Source organism: Equus quagga, chromosome 5 (assembly GCF_021613505.1).
Source record: "Equus quagga isolate Etosha38 chromosome 5, UCLA_HA_Equagga_1.0, whole genome shotgun sequence".
Classification (NCBI taxonomy): Eukaryota; Metazoa; Chordata; class Mammalia; order Perissodactyla; family Equidae; genus Equus; species Equus quagga.
Genome location: NC_060271.1, coordinates 103,334,000 through 103,355,634, shown reverse-complemented (window position 1 = coordinate 103,355,634; position 21,635 = coordinate 103,334,000). Strand labels below are relative to the sequence as shown.

The following is a 21,635-nucleotide window of genomic DNA, read 5'->3' as shown; positions in this document are numbered from 1 at the left end:
TGACAGACTGACATGACTCCCTGTGATTCTGAAGGAAAGGTCTTCGTACAGTTCCCAGTAATCTGCTCACAGAACATGGGGACTGTAGAGAGCATTCAAGTTTCTAAAGTAATGGCCTCCTTCCTCGCCTTGTTTATCCACCACTGCCTACTCTGTTGGCACTTCTCCATGGTTAAAGGTAGTCCCAAATATACAGACGTGCAAACAACCCAATTTCAGAAGAAAAGATGTTTATTCTTTATTCCCCCCCCCAAAAGTTTTCCCTTGTCTTTTGCTGGGATTTGCTCAAATGTTATCATTTCAGCAATAACTATTCTGACACCTCATTTATTCCTGCCATCTGCCCTCCTCTACCAATTCCTGACTCCCCCGATCCTACTCGTTCATTTTGTCCACAGCAATTATTACCTTCTAATAAACAATATAATCTACTTATTCACTATATGCATTAGAATAACTTTTATAATAATATCATTTCCTATTGTCTGTCTCTCTGCCTCTAGAATGTAAGCTATGTGAGAGCAGGGATCTTTGAGAGCAAGAGTCTGTCTCTTTCGTCCTCTGATGTATTCCAAACACCTAAAACAGTACTTGGTATGCAGCTGGCGCTCAATCAACAGCCAACAAATGAAAGAATAAATAGACAATGCCAACTTCCATTTTACCCCTCACCTTGAAGGCCCCAGACAGAGTCACCCTTGCCTGAGAATGCTCTTTCCCTCATCCAGAGAAGTAGTATGGTACAGTGGTTAACTGTGCAAGCTTGAGAGCTTTGAATCCCAGCTCCACTTTTGACCATTTACCCTTGCATAGCTTTAGTCAAATCTCATAACTCCTCCTACCCTCAGTTTTCCCATTAGTACAACGGGAATAATATCCATCAGCCAGAAGAGCCTCTGTAGGCACTCAATACACACACATAGACGTACATGCACACATGCACCCCTATATATGTGTGTGTACATATACATACATACAACCAATAACAGGTGTGTATATATGTTTATGTGTATATATGTCCATATGTGTTTATGTGTGTACATGTATGTATGCATATACACACATACACATATTCTTTTCACCATGACTCTTCCTACTCTAACCCCAAACAGTAACAAAAGCCTGGGGACCATCAACAGACAAATCCCTAAATTCTACATGCCCCCTGACTGATACAATGAGTTCAGAGCATTACAAACCAGCACAGCACCTTGGCTAGTGACAGTGTCAGTGCACTATAGTCAACGTTCCAAACCTGGCAGCTAACAGCTGTCTCCTGCACCCAGCAAAAGCTCCCTAAGTAACACACACCAAATAAAAGCCTTTCGATATTTATAAGGAAGGGATTAATTCATCTTCAAAAGTAGCATTTTAATTAAAAATGACTTTTCTGGGCTTATATCCAGAAAGAATACATTGCCAAAAGGTAAGATTTAACAAGGTTTAGTTCTTTCTTTAATTTTTTTTTTAAGAGCCCAGTGCTTCCCAATCCTTTTCACGTCAAGGCACACATAGAAAATAATCTTCCTCTGGCACTCTGGGATAAACAGATGCTGCTGCTCCCAGCTGCAGGTGACTGCCAGGAGGCCCCAGCTTCCCAAGCCCTGCTGAGGGAATCAACAAACACTTGGCACAACTACAGCCACTCCACTGGAGAAGCTCTGCCTTAGCCTTCTTGGACTTGGGACCCTCCTAACAACTTATACTTTTCTCCTTTCACACGAACACAAGTCCTCAGAAAGGAAAAGTGAATCCGGCCACTAGTGACAACAGTGAGCATTTTCTTTATGACTCACTCCAGGAAAAAAGCACACTGACTAGCAATCCATTTACAACTTACAACATCAGCATAATTTCATGCTTTTGTTTTTGATTTTCCATTCTGAAATTACATTTTCTGTGTATAAAATAAACAACAATGGAGATGGGCCACCCTTAGCTCACCAAATGGAATTTGTCAAGTAATGTTCTCTCTCTAGAAAGACTGAGCATTCTACTTTATGTTTCACAATTTTATGAAAGATGAAGAAGAAATTAAGATTCTTCAGGCATAAGGTGCTGTATTACATGGTCACATTTTTAAAAGAAGGAATTGATCATTCTTTTAAATTACATTTAATTATATGTTTTGAAAAAATGTATTTTTTCTAAAAACATTCAATTCCCTATTCAGAAAACTCCAAAATAGAATTTATACTTAAGGCTACCTCTATCACTGGTTTCCTATTTGCTTCTGCTCCTTCTCTCTGTAGCAGAGTCAAGGATGGTTGGTGTTATCCCTGTTTCTTTTTTTTTTTTTTTTTAAAGATTTTATTATTTCCTTTTTCTCCCCAAAGCCCCCCGGTACATAGTTGTATATTCTTCGTTGTGGGTTCTTCTAGTTGTGGCATGTGGGACGCTGCCTCAGCGTGGTCTGATGAGCAGTGCCATGTCCGCACCCAGGATTCGAACCAACGAAACACTGGGCCGCCTGCAGCGGAGCGCGCGAACTTAACCACTCGGCCACGGGGCCAGCCCCTATCCCTGTTTCTTGAAAAGTGATTCCTTCAGACAACTAGCTGGCTGAATTGGCCTCCCTTTCTTTCTTTCCTGGCTTTCTGATTTTCTTTTCCACAAAGGTAATACCAAGATCTGCCTCTACTTTTGTCCTCACACTGTCCGTCCCAGCTAGAACCCCTGTTTCCACCCCCATGAAGACCCTAACTCTAGTCCTAACATGGAGTATATCAGGGTGTTACAGACTAAAGCAGAAATGGCTGTTGTTTCAGTCTCCTTTATACCCGATGCCCTGTCTGGCTGCCTTACCTTCTGCCTTGTCTTCATTTCTGTTGTTCACACACTCCCCGGCCACTGAGGGTTTAGGTGGCTGGCTCAGCTTCTAACCCACAGCTCCCCCCACTGGGAGGTAAGAGCCTAAAATGCAAACTCCTTTTTCACCCGTGCCTAGAACGGGGTAAGCATACCACAGTGTCCACTGAATTGAATTTAACCTCGATGACTTTTTCACGGTCTCATCAGCTCTCAGGCCTAAGATCTACAATTCCTATGGGTGCCCAAGTTTGAGAGATTTTGCCACACCCTGAAGGATGACAGAAGGTGTGGACTTCCTCTGTCCCTCTTTATAATGTTGATGGGCTTACTTTGTTTCCAACATTGTAGCATCTTATCACATTAGATTTAAGGAGACCAACTGAGTGACAAGGGATTAAAAACTGAGTACAAGAAGGATTCTTGGTTTGGTTTCCCTAGGCACAAAAAGTTGTTTTTCACATCAACCATCAAAGCAGCAGCACATTCTAAAGAGAAAAAGAGTATACAGGCTTTAGAGTTGAATATCTTATCTCTACCCCTGACTAACTCTGTACTTTACACAAGACACCCTCTCAGCCTTACCTCAATTTCCTCATTAGAGACAGAGATGGTGACGGGGGACTGGGGACGGGGTGGGAGAAGAACACCTACCTTGCAGGGGATCAGTAATGAAATCACATATGCAGTTCGCGCGGAACACAGGAGGGGCTCAAAATGTTCATTTTACTTCTCTATGGCAACTTTCCAACTGCGTGGGCTTAGGCCATCTGAAGTCCATCCCTGGCTAATATTTCACGTCCACCCAAGGATGCAGCACTGCCACTCAGCTCCACAGCCCGAAAGTGGAATCTTTTTGACTCAGATTTCTCAAAGTGCAGAAATCAAGGTTCCAAATTTGGGTGGTGGGCAGAGGGTGGGGGTGGAATAAAAGAAGTAAACAAAGTGTTTAACAGATTCTGCTGGTAAAAACTGAGAAAATTTAATACCAGCAAAGGGATATCTAGAACTGTGGTAATTATATGAATTAACTGAAAGAAAAAAAAACCTTTGCCTAGAATGTTCAGATAAACGTAAAAGTGGTTTTTCCACTTTAAGAGAAGCTAACTGACCTCAACTGCCCGCTTCGCTTTACCCATCTAAAAGAGCTTAATTAAAGAAAGAGCAGGGATCACCTTTTATATGTTTATACCATCGGAAAAATAATCAAAATAGACAGAAAATGAAAAACCTCAAACTTCAAACTTTTACTTCAAATGGTATACACCAAAAGGTGAGTTAAGTACCCATGAATAAGAATAAATCTTTCCTTACGACTGTTGGCCAAACTCTTCCTGAATACAAGAGAACTTTTTGAACTCCAGTATGACTTCTCAGGAGCGATAAGTAACCTAGTAATAATGTTAAGTCCTCAACATGAAGAATTTTGGCAACAAAAACAGATGGTTAATTCTACTTAAAAGATAGGGTAGCCCTGCCAGTGTTGTTCCCAAATGAGGTAATGTCCATGGCTCTTATCTAGCCTTTATTGAGATTTAATGTCATTTACCACTGGCTCTTGTGAACCTGCTGCATAATCTCACCTTTTCTGATTGCATTACTTCCATCCATTTCAACATTGCAATTATGAACCTCTGGTTTTTAAAACGATTAAGAAACGAATCCCACATGTTCTTTCTTTTTTTTCATGTCCTATAATTTGAGTCTTTCTTCCATAGTCCCAGAAAATTCAGAGATCAGCATATTTCTCGTTTTCAAGGTATACTATAGAAATACTCTGAGGTTTGATATATTTATGTAAACAGTTTTCAAAGAAGTCAAAATGTATAATTCAAGAACATGTCCTGTGAAAGAATTTGTTTTCTGATTACAAAATCATTTCCTGCTCTTGAAAAAACAACAGTTTTTTATTTACTTAGCTGGCTCTGAAGGTCCCATGGAGATGATCATTCCTTTCAATCCCTAACATCTCTTTTCCAGGTGCAGGCCTTTTACTGATTTCAAAGGTAGCTTTATGTGGAGAAGGAATCCATAAGTTGTAGAAGGGACAGAGAAAGCCCTCCCCATCTTAACTCCTGATGCTTCCCCCAAAAAGAACAACAGGGTGAAACAGAACTAACTATTTCAACACAGATGAGACACCCGAATGGACATGACAAAAAGATTTCCACATGCCTTTGACTTCCTTTTTTCAACCAGGGTATAAACCAATCTTAGTAAAGGCAGGAATCGGTTTGACAAACATGAACACAATAGCCAACACCCAACCCTCATATTGTTATTTTTTTCCATCAAGCCCTTCATCTCCCCAACACTCAGGAATAAAAGCAACAGCCACGACCACCCCAGACTTACAGAGTTTTTACCTTCTCACAGTGTTTCACATTTTATGTAGCAGAAAAAGTAAATCTGAGAATATCAAAGGCAGCCCAGAGACAGAGCAAAAGACCACGTTTTGTTGCTGCCCACACTGGTAAAACACAAGCCAGACCTGTTAGTGGTGTGTGTGTGTGGGAACCAGGCCGAGAGGCCCATTTGTACCACTGGTGAAAGAGCCGAAGAAGCAATTCCAACCTCACACTTCTGATGAAGTGCAGCCAAGAGTGGATCTTCAATAAAGAAAATCTGGTGGCTGATCCCTCCTTGACAATATGAGCCCTCCTGCTAACTCAGCTGCATAATCCATGAATCTTTGAAAAGCTTGTTCCACGTTACTCATTATTGCCAGCCCCTTCCCTTCAAACCAGCAGCAGAGTCTGACTGAATCAAAAGCTCTGACTTGTCTGGACCTCAGGGTCCCCTCTTTAGAACCAAGATAATAACTCCTGCCCCTCTCTTCGCCACAGGGATATAGTGAGGACCAAGGGAGATGAGTGTTTAAGAGCTTCTACTGAAGAAACCACCAAAGATCCATAACATACGTAACACAGACCAGAGGATCTGGGACCCTTGCGGGTCGCACAATCTTTTCAGGTAGTCTGCAAGATTAAACTATTTTCAAAATGATACCAAGACATTACCTTCCTCTTTTATTCTCATTCTCTCATAAGTGTACCATGGAGTTTGCCAGAGGATACAAGGTGTGTGATGACGTCATCACTCTAATGACTAATGGAATGTGTAATTGTGAATTCTTGTGTTTTAAGATTTTCTGTTTCAGTTTCTAATTAAATAATGACAAACAAAAGCTCTCTTTTGGGGCCAGCCCCGTGGCCTAGTGGTTAAGTTTGGCATGCTCTGCTTCAGCGGCCCAGGTTTGGTTCCCAGGCCTGGAACCTACACGACTCATTGGTGGCCATGCTGTGGCAGTGACCCACGTATAAGATAGAGGAAGACTGGCAACAGATGTTAGCTCAGGGTGAATCTTCCTCGGTGAAAAAATAAAGCTCTTTGGTGTGTTCAATAACTTTCAAGAGGGTAAAGAGGTCCAGTTTGAGACCTGCCAACCTAGAACTTCAGTCCCCACCAAATCTGCAGTTCCTAGATGGCTGACTTTTCACCCAGCCTGAGCCTTTCTAAACGTTGTTGCGTCTGCATGGGAGACTCTTTCCCTCCCTTCACTGGCTAACTTCTTCTGCTCTCTGCTCAGATGTCACTTTCTCTGGGAAGCTTTCACTGACTTCCCCAAGACCAGTCAGGCAGCCCCGTTCTGTGCTCCCCTGCCACTCAGTACACTACATTGTGATTGCCCGTTTTCTGGTCTTTTATTGTTCTCAACTCCTTTCATGCAAGAACTGACTTAGTCATTGTTTTGACTGTAACACAGTAGTACATACGAGGCATTCAATAAATACTTGTTGAATTTATAAAACAACCAAGGAAAGAAAGCAATAAGACAGGCCTATCTAGCGTTCTCACCTAGAGGGAATTAGTTAGTAAAAATATTGTTTTTCATTATAGCATAAGCTCATTAAAACTATGGTAAGAATCATAATAACTATCTATATCTACATATCTTATAATGTAGGAGGTACTGTTCTAAGCACTTCATATGCATTAATTCATTTAGTCTTCACCAAATCCCTATGAGGTATACACTACTATTACCCTCATTTAGAATATGAAGACACAGAGGTACAGGTGGTGAGTGGTGGATCTGAGGCTGACACCCGGACAGTGTGGCTCCAGAGTCTCATCCTGTTAACCACTCTACACACTACCTCCGTGTCAACAGTGTAGACCTCAAGCTTATAAAATATATTGGGATCTCAAGGCCATCTCTCAACTCTGCTCACAAATCGGAAACACGACCCAATATTCAAATCCCACCCCAGCCCCACCCACCGTGACTGACGACAGTAGCCATGTGAACAGCAGATCTTCTCACCAACATCAAGGGTCCCCAAGTTTAGTTAGGGTTTAAAAAGGATAGTTTCAATAAGAAATATACTTCTCATTCATTTGTTGTACTTGAGTCTTTTCTAGAGGAAATGTTAAGTTAAAAACAATTAAAAAGTCTCTTTTGTAGCACAGAGAAAACAAGAAAGTAGGGTTTGATATTTCCATGTTATGCGGCAGGCAAACTCTAATGTGTACGACTCTCTCTGTGCTTCTTGGGCTAACCTCTCTTTCAATGAATGCTCGCAACTTCACCCTGAACAGGGAGTGGCCCAGAATGTTCTGCAGGCATACTTGATAAAAAAGGCAAAACGTTATCTGGTTCACAGAGGTAAGTCCAAACAGGAAAGCATGCCGTAGAAAACATAGGATTTAATGCAAAAGATGATCTGACTGAGTCACAGTGTGATACTGTATTCACGTTTAGGATGGAAAAAGCACACCTAGGAAATACACGTTCTTTCAGCAACGGAAAAACAGTTGTACAGTAAAGTTTAAAAACTTGTGTATCAAATCTTCAGCTGAAATAGTATATGAGAAATCAAAGTTCATTCTGTGGTATTTGACAGACGTCACACAAAGTAACTTTAATTACCTGAAGAAGTGTCCCATGAATATGGTTTTGCCGGAAACACTGGTCAGTGCAGTCAGGGAGTCTGGCCAACAGAGTTCGGATGGTGTCAGGGATTTCATCTGTCATAACAAATGGGACCAAGGCACGAGCTGCCATTTCACGGGAGCGGTAGAAAGGTGAGTGACCACATCTGGGAAGAAATAAGAACATAAGACCATTCAACACTCATTTCCACATGTGTGCCTTTGGATACGCTGATGTTCTATCCAGCTCCCGCTGGGAGATCCAAGCTGGGGGCAAGAGGAGTTGCTCCTTATTCCAAAGGATGTTGGGTTTTTTAGTATTTGCATTCGTTCTACAGGTGACTTTGCTTTTCTTATAAACACCATGAATACCTATGATTCTGTCACAGTGATAAATCAGATAGGCTTTGGGAATAAAACAATAAACAAGTAGTAGCAAAAACAGCTTACTCTTCAACAATCAGACAACTATTTATCAGGAACTCATAATGAACAAAAACACCATGATAAGTGCCACGAGAAATAAGACATCACTGGTGTCTTTAAGGAGACTATACTCTGGTTGGCAAGATGAGAAGTACATTTGAAAAGAAGACCAAAAGCACAAGACAGTACTGGAAAAGTGATAAGCAGGTGATCCTGACATTATGGCTATAGGAGGATAAGACTGGGCTGTGGTATTGAGAAGGATGGAGCTTAGGAAAGCAAGCATGATTCAAGTACGCCAAAAGAAACCAGGCAGTTGTTTCAGCCAGGGTCAGTAGAATAAAGCAAGAGTAGAAATGCTCAAGGAATAGGTTGATATGTCTGGTTGAAGTGGAGGCTCATGAATAACAGTGGAACTTCAGGCTGAGAAGTGGGTCAGGCCAGACTGCATGATCTGAACTAACTGTCAAGAAAACAAGAGATGGACCCTCAAGTTACCAAATCCTTGCCTTTGGGCTGACTCACACCCTAAGCGCTTGAAAAGAAGTCAGTTCTTAAAGAAGGGAAAGTCATGGACAAGTGCAACTTTGAGATTCTACAAAGGTCACTGGAAAGGTAGGTCATCTAAGGGCCTCTTGACTTTGCAAACACTCAGAACCTTAGAGTCCACAGCCATTCTCTTGAAACTGTGCCCTTGAGAGCCTTCACAGATAGATTATTTAAGAGGAAAGTTCAATACGGTAGGTTCTAGCTTAAATAAGTTCTTGACTAGAACTCTCAAGACTTCATGCTCTTTCATCCAATTAAAAAAGTAACTCAACTTACAGAAATGTCTTAGATGCCAAGACAAGGATGGGGAAGATCAGGTGATAGCAGACTCTGCAGGGGAAAGAGATGGCCTCTTGCTTTTTTATTTTTAAAATTGATCAGTATTCCAAGAAGGAATTACTGGTAAGAGCTGGGCCACTAGGCCCATGTGGTCATGTGGGCTTAGCATGGAAAGAGACAAGGCCCTATGACTGAATTTTTTCTAACACCCCAGAAGTATCACTGCATTTACCTTAATATGACAATGAAAATGCACATAAATTTCTGTTCAAATGCAATGATCCAAGTAGAATTTCATCATGTGGAGTAGGAGTAGGGAGAGAGGAGAAAGAGGTACAGGGTAAGTCAAAACATTGTGTCAGTTTTTTTCCCCTAAGACTGTAGGTCCGTGAGATAGGTCAATCAGCACACACTTTCAGGATGAGGAAGAGCTCACCTTACGTTACATTATGGGAAGACACTGAAGGTTAAGGCTAAAGATTTCCCAATGGTCTTTGACTAGGTTCTGCCAACTCACCCATTTTGTCACTCATTTTTCTTTTAACATGATTAAATGTTTGATCTGTAATTGGTGAACACAGTAAAACACAGTTTGCTTTGACCCAAGCGGGGTTGGGGGCGTGAGTGAGAAAACTTCACTTGACAGAGAAAAGAAAATACTCTGAAAATGCTTTGAGATTTAATTAGCAAATGACCTCACTCGGCACAGTCATTTGTCAGAAGCTTCTCCGTCTGTCTGTCCCCCACCCCGCCATACACACACTGTGTTATAGTGTGTTTTATGTTACCAAAAGGACTCTTGTGTATAAATGTTTCTTTTCAAATACAAATAACTCTGACATGGTTACAGATGTTTACTTTCTAATTAGCAGTAACTGTACACTAAAGAATGCCCCTCCTTTTGCTCCTGACCTTTTGCAAATGATGATTTCCCAAAGGAATCTGGCATCCATACAGGAGAAAGAATGGAAAGTAGGAAAAGTGCCAGAGTTTTCTGCTTTCCGATACCCTGTACTAGGGTACTTTCCAAAGGCACACATCAGGATAAAGAGCAAAACAGAACCTCCCCTCGAAAAAGTAATGTAATCACAGAAAAAGAGAAGAAGCCTATTTTTAAAGTAACATTTAATTAAGTAACACTCATTATAAAGCAATGATTAAATGTAATTTCAAACTCCTCTCTATTGCAAATTGTTTGAAAGGAAGGAAAGATTATAGTCAACGCACACACACACAACCAAGAAGCAAAAAAACCATTTCCAGGTTACTGTTTTGTCAGCTATTGATGGATGGGAGGTGGTCTGATGAGCTTCAGCTTTTCTCCAGGTGTACGTGGCCCGGAGGGTGAGGGAATATAAACATAGTCTTTACAGGCCTAAGTGGAATGTATTTGAAGCTAAAATCTATCTTTCCCCCGGATAAAGTCTCCTAGTTTGACTCAGTAAATGTGCCAAAATCAAGCAGAGGTGTTCTTCAGGGATCCAGAATCTAGTGGCTATTAGGATGAAAAATCAGAGCACCTGGATTTTTCTCCTGTTTTGGACACTGAGTTCTGTGACCTGGACAAGTCACAGTCCCTCGCTGGGTCTCAGTGGAGCTGAGAGTGGCTGCAATAATGTACATCCAGTGCCCTGATGTGATGTCCATGAGGACATTACAAGAGGAAAGGTGCTTTGGAAATACAAAGCTTTTAGAGTGCACTGTGCCTGTGTCTGGTACAGGATCAGCATATTCTAGGAACTACAGGCCTCTAAGTGGCCCCAGCGGAAGAATTAATACTGTGGTGTGAAGACTGTAACATTTTTTAAAAGATAAGAGAACAGGGGCCGGCCCCATGCCGAGTGGTTAAGTTCATGTGCTCCGCTTCGGTGGCTCAGAGTTTCGATGGTTCAGATCCTGGGCACAGACACGGCACTGCTCATCGAGCCATGCTGAGGCAGCGTCCTACATGCCACAACTAGAAGGACCCACAACTAAAAATACACAACTATGTACTGGGGGGTTTGGGGAGAAAAAAGAAAAATAAAGTCTTTAAAAAAAAAAAAAGAAAGATAAGACAACAAACTGATGATATGAAGGCAAGGAGATTTTGTTATCCTTTGGACTCTGTTAAAAGTGATGAGGAGGGGGACGGCCTGGTGGTACAGTGGTTAAGTTTGCAGGTTTTGCTTCAGCGGCCCAGGGTTCGCCGGTTTGGATCCTGGGTGTGGACGTGGCACTGCTTGGCAAGCCATGCTGTGGCAGGCATCCCACATATAAAGTAGAGGAAGATGGGCACAGATGTTAGCTCAGGGCCAGTCTTCCTCAGCAAAAAGAGGAGGATTGGCAGCAGATGTTAGCTCAGGGCTAATCTTCCTCAAAAAAAAAAAAAAAGTGATGAGGAGGAAGCTCAAGCCCTTCTCAAAAGAAGTGGGACAGCCTCTATCTCCCTAAATCTCAATTTCTTCTGGAAAATAAAGCAAATGGATTTGGAATCTCAAAGGTCATTTCTACTTCTACCATAGTTTGGAAATCATTTCCTCAGTAGCCCCGGCTGCATGGTAGGCCTGAATACTAGGTCCTCCGCAGGATCTGTGGGACGCGCAGACAATAGAGTCTTTAAACATCTAGCCCTCTTACCCCAATAAACCCTTCCATGCTCATTCTAATCACATATTTATTGATTGCCTACTGCATTCTCGGCACTGTGTAACATGAGAAATGACACATAGTAATACTCGCATCCTGCAATTGTACAGCCCGTGGCAGTTTATAAAATGCCTGCACACCCATTACCTTTTTACTATGCAACATTCCTGTAGAACATGATGGCACTATATACCTAAGTTAACAGACGAAAAATAAAATGAAGCTCAGAAAAGCTAAGTGTACCCTTCAGGGTGTAAGCAGCAGTGTCTGAGCCAGAACCACCATCCATGGCTCCAAGATGGAGCTCGTGGGCTATTCTAAGATGTAGCTCACACCTGGAAATTAAGGGAACAGAAAAATATCTCCTATCTAATAAAAGCACAAGCTTTAATTTACAAGTATGTGGAAAATCTCTAAATGAGTGTGTTGGGTTTTTGGTGTTTTTTCTTTTTAACATTTGTAAGATCATGAAAACATTTCAGAATCTAACATAAACTGTGGACTGTCACAAGAGAAAGAGATTTATGAACATATATACACAATTTCCCAAACAATTTCAGGAGGTTTGTGACGCACATCCAAACCTTTTGGGAGGTGTTTCCCAGACCCCAGTCAAGGATATCCAGTTGCTCCTTTGCACACAGTGTGACTGTCAGCCATGTGCTCTGTGTTAGAGATACAGAGATGGACAAATAGGACACTGCTCACAGGGAAACCACCAGGTTAGAGGGGGAGCCAGAGAGACAGCCTCAGGATCACAAATCAGCAGTACCCACGGAGACACACCCAGGTGTGGAGTGGCACAGAAGGGAGAGTCAGAGGGGCTTTCTGGAGGAGACAAGGGACCTGCAAGTGAGGGTGATACACAGTTTTGGACTTCAGGAACACCGGAGCGTTTAGAATATAGTATGCTGAGATCATCCCCTCACTTCACCTAGTTTCACAGAGTGGAGGCTTAGTTTTTTTCCAGGTGTTTCTCTTTTCTGTTCACTCTCAGAACCTATTGCAGTTTTCCTGAAAGGTTTCACAGGTAAGTGACTGGACATCATCAAAACTGTCTCTGCTGCCCCAGAGCCATAGCTGAGGTATGTGAGTGCCTAGCGCAAGCATGCCCTGGGTTAAGCACCAGAGGATCAGAGAGCAAAGTCCCTGCCCAGGCCACAGAGAACCTACAGTCCAGGGAGAAAGAGGGGCCAATCAATCAATGCTTCTCAGGGCCCCGAGAAGTAAACACAGGTTTCTGTAGAAGAACCGAGGTGGGACACCCAGAGAGGAGGGTGGGTGGTCTGGGAGATCATAGTCCAGCTGTAACTAAGTGGGGTCAGAAAGAAAGAACATTTGGGTTTGGCACGAAAGAGGGGCCCTCACCAGGCCCCTGCCTTTCCCTCCTGAACCCCAACTGCCCCTCAGTGCATCCAGTCAAAAGCAAGGGCACTGAGGTTTATTAAATGACTACTGTGAGCGAGGACCGGCTACCTCCTTTAGACACACTATTGTATCCACTTCACTAAATCTTCATTACAAGGTCATTATCATCATCCCTCTTTTAAGATAAGGAAAGTGAGATTTCCCAACATACTTTAGGGCATAAAACTAGCAAGTGGCAGATCCTGAATTCTAATTAGGGTCTGTCCACCTGCAAAATTCAATCTTTCTAAGACTCACAAACTAGTTATCTCAAAATCCTCAGAGCCTTGGAAAAGCCAAATGTTTCCAAAGTAACGTGTTCAACCTAATCACATTGAGGCACGAACGACTTATGGAACCAAGCAGTTTCTTATTGGCAGAATGTAAAGCAGAACAATAAAGATGATGCTGATAATAACTAACATTTACCGAGTGTCTATAGCGGGCCAGACTTAGTGTAAAAAGCTTTGCATGTATTATATCATTTAATCCTCATAGGAAGGCAGAATGGCTGAGAGAACACTTTTAGGTAACATGGGAGAGGAATTTTTGAACTGAGAGGACTACGTAAGGCCCAGTGGCCTTGAAAGAGTCCCCATTTTACAAGACCCAGAATCAGAGTCTTCAGAAAAGTCTCAGAATGGCTTCAGGATCCAGCCAATATCCCCTTCTACTCTCCCTCACTGACATATCTAACGTTCCCCAGGTCTTCTGCATTCCTAGACCAATTGCCAGTCCTAATCCTCACTTTCCACAGGTCAAGCTGTACCTTGTACAAATCAGAAGCCCCCAAATGAAAATGATCACCCACTTTCTCTAGATGCCCCTACTTGACCAAGGGGTTAGCATCTTGGGAGCTGGGCTAAAGAAGCTATGTCTGACCTACCCTCAAGCCCCCTCACTCAATTTACTCAAGAAGGCCCTACCTTTCTTATATAGTATGACTGACTGCCCCTGGGGAATGATCATCTACAGACAATCTTAAAAGTTGAGACAACCCTATCTTGCAGGATGTCTCTGAAGTCTGGGTGAGAAGGGGTAGGCTGAGGCCTCAGGTTATAATATTTAAAAGAAAAAATCTTTCTCTATATATTCTTGTCAAACCAACCACTGTTTCATCCTTGGTGCCTTTGCACACTGCAGTTCACTCTCACTGGAATCAATGTCCTTTCACCCTTGTACAGCTGGGGAACTCCTTAATCCTCCTAACTCTGCTCAGGTATCACTTCTTTTCCAAAATCTGACTGCACTTCCTCTGGTCAGAATCCATCACTTTCTTTCCCATACCTGTCACTGCGATTGCATATTTAGAACTGCCCAAGCAGGGGGGGCACACTTCATTTGCCTTCCTCACAGTAGCCCTCGGGATCATGTTGCCTAGACCAAAATGACTTGAGAGCAGAAACAGGGTCTTTACAGTTTTGAATATAGCTCATAGGACAGAAGTTAAGGGCATGTTCTGGAATCCAGCAGACCTAAGTTTAAATCCAGCTCCTGTCATTTACTAGTGTGTGACCATGGACAGGTCAGTGAACCTCCTAAGTTTTTATCTTCTGTAAAATGGGGAGAGTAACTACCTCAGAGGGCTGTTGTGAAGCTTAAATTAAACAATGCATATAAAATACAATGCCTAGAAGTTAGTGATCAATAAATGGTAGCTATTATTGAATCTAGTAGGTGGAAGAACTTTGAAACTTTAAAGCTTTATCTGCAAGTACAAACTCTCTAGGGTTGTCTACCTCACCAACCACTGAGAACACAGACTCGCTGTCCCGAACAGGCTGCAAGTGCTCACAAAGGCCGACTCTTCCCCGTCCCATCAAAGCAGCTGAGAAGGAGAGAAGGAAAACTGAGTTTCTCTGGGGCCAACGGACTTGTTTACGTGAGGGCCTGCTGCCTTCATTCCTCAGGTCCAGGGCCCGAATTCTATTTTCTGTCAATTCTAATGCTGCTTCACGAAAGATTTCTTTTTCCTTTTTATCGTGTGGTTCCTAGTTTCAAATCTTGCCTTCAGGAAACATGTACATGTGTGGGTATGTGTGCATGCATAAAGGCGAGAAACCACTAGAAAAATAAGTTTGCACCGGTGAATTTGAAAAAGCAGACACTTCAGCGTGTCCTATGACTATAAAATATGTTTTTGTTATAATTGTGGCGTTCCTGAAGCCCTTCTTCCACGTTTTCAGGTGAGTTCAGTGCCCATCAAAGTTGCCAGATTCTCTATTTGTCCTTCCTATACCAATTTTCAGTTCATCAAAGGGCCTACCACCACCTGAACTACTTGTTCCTTTCCTGCAACTCAAACCACTAGCACTTAAAAGTTGCATTTACTGTAATCTTGCCCTCTGCACAGCTCATGGATTTCTCTTTTCAAATATATTTCTTGGAAAGGTAATGGGTTCAGGACTTCTGAAGTCTGAGTTTTTAAAATGCTTGGTTTGGGCAGTGAGGGGGAAATAAGAGCAGCAGATAGTAGCTAAGATAAAAATTGTACGTTTCCAGCTTTCATGGACAAAAAAAAGTACATGTACCTGCAGGTAGAATGTTTAGTTTAAATGTCTGTCTACTGGGCAGCTCAAAGCACTAACTGTTCCTTGCAAATTAACTTCTGCAAAGAGCAAAACCTTCTAAAAATATTTTTATGAAGAAATGCCGACAACAATAAGCCACAATAGAACATCTGAAAACTGCAGTGTGCAACCACCTGGGACAACCCAACCAGAGTCTAAGCTAGAGAAGATGCATCCTTTTCAGGTCACCTCCGCTATGCCTCCAAGTTACCAAGGCTTTACCCGGGCTGACTAGCCACAGGCTATTAATCCCAAAGTGGTGAAAATGGCAGCTGTCAGGAGCTGGGAATCAGCCTCCCCACTCTGACATCTCTCTTCTTGCCCCTGCAAAAACTGGGCACAGCCCTTCCACGCACATGGCAAGGGCATGGGGTCATGGATGTAACTGGCAATGGCTACTTGCATTCATACCATTCCTTTTAGTGTTAGGAAATAAAGAAAGGGACTCTTCCAAGAGGGATGGGGGAAGGTATCCAGTGTGGTACTGACTTTAAAAACCTCCTTAAATAACGCTCTTTCATTTTTTAGAATTACAAACATGTCTTAAATAAATGAAAGTATGCACGATTTCTGAATGCTAATCCCTGGTTACTTGCTGATATGAAACATAGAGATGAAGTAGGAAAACTGTATTTCACCTGAAATTTCATTTCATTCTTTCATTATTTTTTTGCCTAGACAACAACAAATACAATTTGAAACTGAATTTTTCAGATTCCAACCAAATTGTCTAGAAAGCTGGAAAGAGGGTTTTTTTTTTTCCCTTGGAGCACTAAAATGTGGTATACCTTAACAATGATTCTTTCCTGACTCAGAAAAACATGGAAAAGACTTCACAGCAAAACAAATACAAAGACTTTGGAAGCCCTAGAGATTAAAAGGGAATCATTAATTTCAGTCTTCACTTAAAATAAAATGGAGTATTATAAACTGAAAAAAATTACAAAACTCTTAACATAAATAGTATAAAACTTTCCTAAGCAATGAAAATAAACACTAGATTTAGTATGAAATTTTGGCATAACCTTCCCTCCCAGTCCGTCTGTGGGTTTTCTCTTTGACCCTGGATCAACAAGCCGCATACTGGTCTACTGGTCTTCTCAGGGACAGCTGGAAAAGCATTCTGAATCTACCCTCGGGGCTCTCGGGCTAGGATAAGCTGTGTGCAGGGCAGGAGCAGAGGGCTGCAGCTTGTGCAAACTGAGTGAAAGAGCTGCACATTCCTCTCAATAGCAAAAGCCCTCACATTGTTTCAGCTCTGGCTTCACAAAAGACCAAGAGATGAACACATTCAGGCAGCCACTGATTCTTTAAAGGGGTGGAACTTAATACCTGGCCCCAGCATGTCTTCTCCTTTCCCTGCAGGTAGTGGGTTGGCTGGAGAAAACGGTCCTGAACATGCTGGGTCTCCTTGTGGTGATGGTCACTGTTCAAAGGCCAAGTTCTCAAAGTGATTTCATACAGCTGAAACTTACCCGTTAACCTTTAGAGCATGTGGTTCCGTATTTACAGTGAATGGTTTTCAGTTCACAAACACAGCACTGGGTGGTGAATTTAAGAAACTACACAAAGGTACAGAGAGAATTACCCTCTTCTTTTTAACCTAACACATATATACTTAGGAGGAAGGTTTGGAAAGGACTGTTTTTGGTCTCATTTTTGAGTTGTTTATTTGTTTTTAGCTTTCAAATGTTCCAGAACCTATGATAGCTCTCTATTGCCACATTAAATACAAATTTCTCATTCTGGTGTTCAAAGCACCCTAAATCTAGGCCAAGACTGGCTGGACAAATCCTAGGTGCTGAGTAACTCTTTCCTGGACCAAGAGAACTTGACTGTTCAGGTGTTGATTTCTGAAAAGATATAAAATCTTATAAAATCTAAGAAGCCTGTGAGTCAAGTTAGTGCTCAACATACACTGATGATAATTTTAAAATAAACACTTTTAAATGTGAACAATTTTATTAACTTCCCTTTTGATAAGACTCTGTCACACTTCTGAGAACGTCCAATGCCCATGCTAAAACCCAAGGAAGGGAAGGTAGGGACATTTACTGAGTGTCTGCTACTTGTCAGGCAATGTGCTAGGTAATTTCAAATATTTTATCTCATTTTTAGTAATCACATAGAACCCTTTGAAATAAGAATATAATACCATATAAACATATGTAGGTTTTTGCTCTAGATGGTCTAGTGGGAACATGTGCAGCATGATGAGTTACCAAACAAAATGTAACCACAATTAAATAAAGTACATTGTGCCAATTTCTTTCTGTTGTGGTAATGGATGTGCAATCCTTTATGAGCAATTTATCCCACTAATTCCAATGGTTAGGACTCATATTTGCACATCCCATACACAACGAATTGGTGGCATAAATACATTTCCTACTGCTCCAACTAGTGTTCAACAAAACCTAAAGCTTTAAAATGTGTTATCTTTAAGGAAGGCAAATTAGTCACTAGGATATACTAAGTGACCCAAAGTCATCCACCAAATTACAGTCTTTCCAGCACAGCCATCAACCAAAAGTTTATGAAGAACCCCATAAGACTAAGGCAAGCTCCCTACAGACTGTGGCAGTGACCTCTGCTGTCCTCTATCAATACTGATCACCTCGGGTCAAAGTATCCACAGTCTTTCAAAGCATAGTATTTATTTAGAGACAAGCTCAAAATGTCCAAGAACAAAAATATTTAACATTTTTAATGACAAGAAGAGACACATACAGGTCAGTGCATTGGCACGATCTTCATGGGCTTAGGAAAAAATAATACACGTAGTTCTCAGCCTTGAGTGACTATTTTGGTGGAGTGAAACCTACTGTGAAGCAGAAACTCTTACACGATCCCCTTGGTGTCTCTTAAGCGAGGCTACTTTTAAAATCTCAGATTAAAATATTATCATCTAGCAAGGTGGCCACAGGCAAGTTACATAATGTCCTTTCACATCCTCATCTGTAAAAGGAGATTAGAATATGTGATCTCTAAGGTCTCCTTCAATAAAAAATCCTATAATTCAATGGACATTTAAACATTGCAGGCAGATACCTATCTTTTTTATTTTAAAATATCTTTATGACCTCTCTTGACTTGTTCCATTGCTTCATCTCACAATAATATTGATGACGATAATAAAAGTTTTATGTTTAACACTAACCACATTCAATCTTCTATAGTTGGAGCCAATTTTCTCTAGTTTGAACCTCTCTGGAGCTGGAGAACAAATGAGCAGTGTTCTCCACACACAGGAAAACCCTTCATTAACTATACTGGAATCCTGTCATTAAGTCACCCCTTACTCTTCCCTTCCGCAGGCGAAAACAACCCCGACTCCTTTAATCATGCAGAACCTCTTCTCTAGAATCTAGTTAATTATTTTGCCTCTACAGAGAGTTAAATGAATCTTCCCAATACTATCAGCTAAAACAATGATTTGTGCTACTGCTAGATGAGAGAAATTTGAGCATTTCTTTTAATTTGATTACTCTCCAGAGACTGCAATTTGTTTTTGCTAAAGCTAATTAATGCCCCTGAATGACCCTCTTCAGGTTTTGTAGCAACACTTGAAGCTAAAATCAGAAATAATAAATTTTTAAAAACCATAAAGTACATGGAAAGTTTTGAAAAATTCCAAGAAACTGCACTTTTTCAGCCTGAAAAAACAGCACAAAAGAGCAAGGAATATTGAGATGGTAGCAATAGACCCACCTCAGGGAAGATTCTTTTCTCAAATGAAGACTGCAATTAGGTAAATTGAGTCAAACATCAGGATGCCTACAGCATCCAAACAGATCACTGCCGGCCCTATTTTTAAATATCTTCAGGGAAAGTTTTACATCCTCCTTTGGTTGTCCCAGTGCCCACATTAGTGTCACAGTCAAAGAGCACTTCCTTAAGTATAATTATACTCTTGCTGCAACTTAACTTTGTTTTTGTGGTTCTACATGCCAAGGAAATAAGTGAATCTAAGCCTAAAAAATTGAGTCCAGAATATATTCTGAATAATAAGAAAACAAACAACCCAATAAAAAAATTGGGTCAAACTTTCAACCAACACTTCAGCAAAGAAGATAATATGGATGGCAAATAAACACGTGTAAAGATGCCCAATGTCCTTAGTCCTTAGAGAAGTTCACGTTGAAACCACAATGTGATACCACTACATACTCACTAGAAAGACTAAAATTTAAAAGACCGAGCACACCAAGTGTTGGCTAGCATACAGAACTACTGGAACTCTCATCCTCTGCTGGTGGGAATGTAAAACGGTGCAATCACTTTGGAAGATTTGGCAATTTCTTAAAAAGTTAGACATACACCTTCCATACAACCCACAAATTCCACCCCTGGGTGTTTACCCTAGAGAAATGAAAGCATATGTCCATACAAAGACTTGTATATGAATATTCCTAGCACCTTTATTTGTAATAGTCAAAACTAGACACAGCACAAATGTCCATCAACCAGTAAGTAAATAAAAAAATTGTGGTATATCTGTATAATGGAACACTGCTTGTCGATAGAAAGGAACAAACTACTGACACACGTAATGACATGGATGAATCTCAAAATTATTATGCTAAGTGAAAAAGCCAGACAAAACAGAATGCATTATGCATGATTCTGTTTACTAAATTCTAGGAAAATGCAAATTAATCTGTAGTGCTAGAACATTGAACAGTCATTGCCAGGTGACGGGGGTGGGGTTGTTGGAGAAGGTACAAAGGGGCATGAGGAAACTTTCATGGGTGATGGATATATTCTATCTTGACAGTGGTGATGATTTTATGGGTATATAAACTTATCAAATTGTACACTTTAAACGTGCAGTTTATTTTATATCAATTATACCGCAATAATGCTATTTTTAAGAATAACGTTTCACATACATTAGAAAAGTTAAGTTATACATCCTCTCTTGTTTTCCCTTCTCAGCCTCCAATCCTATCTCTAAAACATCCCAAATCTTCTCTTCCTCAGATTAAACAAGCCCAGCTATTTCCTTTGAACTTTTACGACCAAAATTAACTTTTCCATGTGCTCTTTTAAAGAGTCAAATCAATAAATACTTAAATCCTAACAATTAATCATATAAGAATTAAAAAACAAAAACGGGGTTTTTTTCAGGACGATGCTCAAATCTTCCACATGCTCTTCTAGGACAGGCTCAGAGACATTCAGTGACTTGGCCAAGATCACAGAGGGAGTGAGTGGACAAGCTGGGATTCAAAGTCAGGTCTGTCTGACTCCAGAATATGTGCTAGCTGCAAACATCAGTGTGCTCCAACTATAAGATTTTTTTTTTTCACCACGACAAGATTGAACAACAATAACACATATTAAGAGAAATTCAATTTTATTACTCTTATATACACTTAATAACTCAAACCAACCAAGCAACGTCCAATTTGTTGGGCCAGCTTTAATAAACTCATCTGAATTTAGCAGAAGGATATTCCATGTGATTATACGGTAAAACAGATTTTTCCTTCTCCATCTTGAGTAGATTAAACCTGCCTCCTAACATCTTTTATTTTGGCTTATTTTGATAATTTGATTATTCTGTAGTGAAAAGATAATTTTCAACTCATCCCAGTTTGAATCATACATTTGAATCAAAGCATTTCATTTATTATTCAAATGATTATTCTGACAAATTCTGAAAAAACAGAAACCAAACCAGTGCATTATTATTTAATATAGTCCAAATGCATGCACAAAGGGGACTGCTGTGCGAAGTCTGAAGATGAAACAAAACTGATTACACACACACATACCCTACCAGTAATTAAAAATATACTAGTTACAAGTATACAATTTCAGCGCTGGTGGTATCTTTGTTCAGAAGCAAGGTCCATTACTATATGGCTAAAGCCCTCCAGCATTTAATTAGGTTACTAATTATAAGGAGAATCACATTACCTTTAAGTCCGTCCCTGGATTGTGACTAAGGCTTAATATATTAATTTCATGGTAATTGTATTTTAAGATGGGGAACATGTCAATAAAAAATTCTGGTCACATCTTCCA

The 21,635-nt window shown here is 40.8% G+C and overlaps 1 protein-coding gene across 8 annotated transcripts in view; it reads right to left on the bottom strand.

The window, feature by feature from the left end:
• The window catches only part of THADA (THADA armadillo repeat containing), a 308,391-nt gene that overhangs the window by 132,661 nt on the left and 154,095 nt on the right, over positions 1-21,635 (bottom strand). For all 8 annotated transcript variants that reach the window (XR_006888570.1, XR_006888569.1, XM_046660638.1 and 5 more), the window contains exon 29: positions 7,742-7,910. Coding sequence is in view for 6 of the 8 variants with exons in the window: in XM_046660638.1 (XP_046516594.1) it covers positions 7,742-7,910 (169 nt within the window). In the remaining 2 variants the exon portion in view is untranslated. The remainder of the gene's footprint in view (positions 1-7,741; positions 7,911-21,635) is intronic.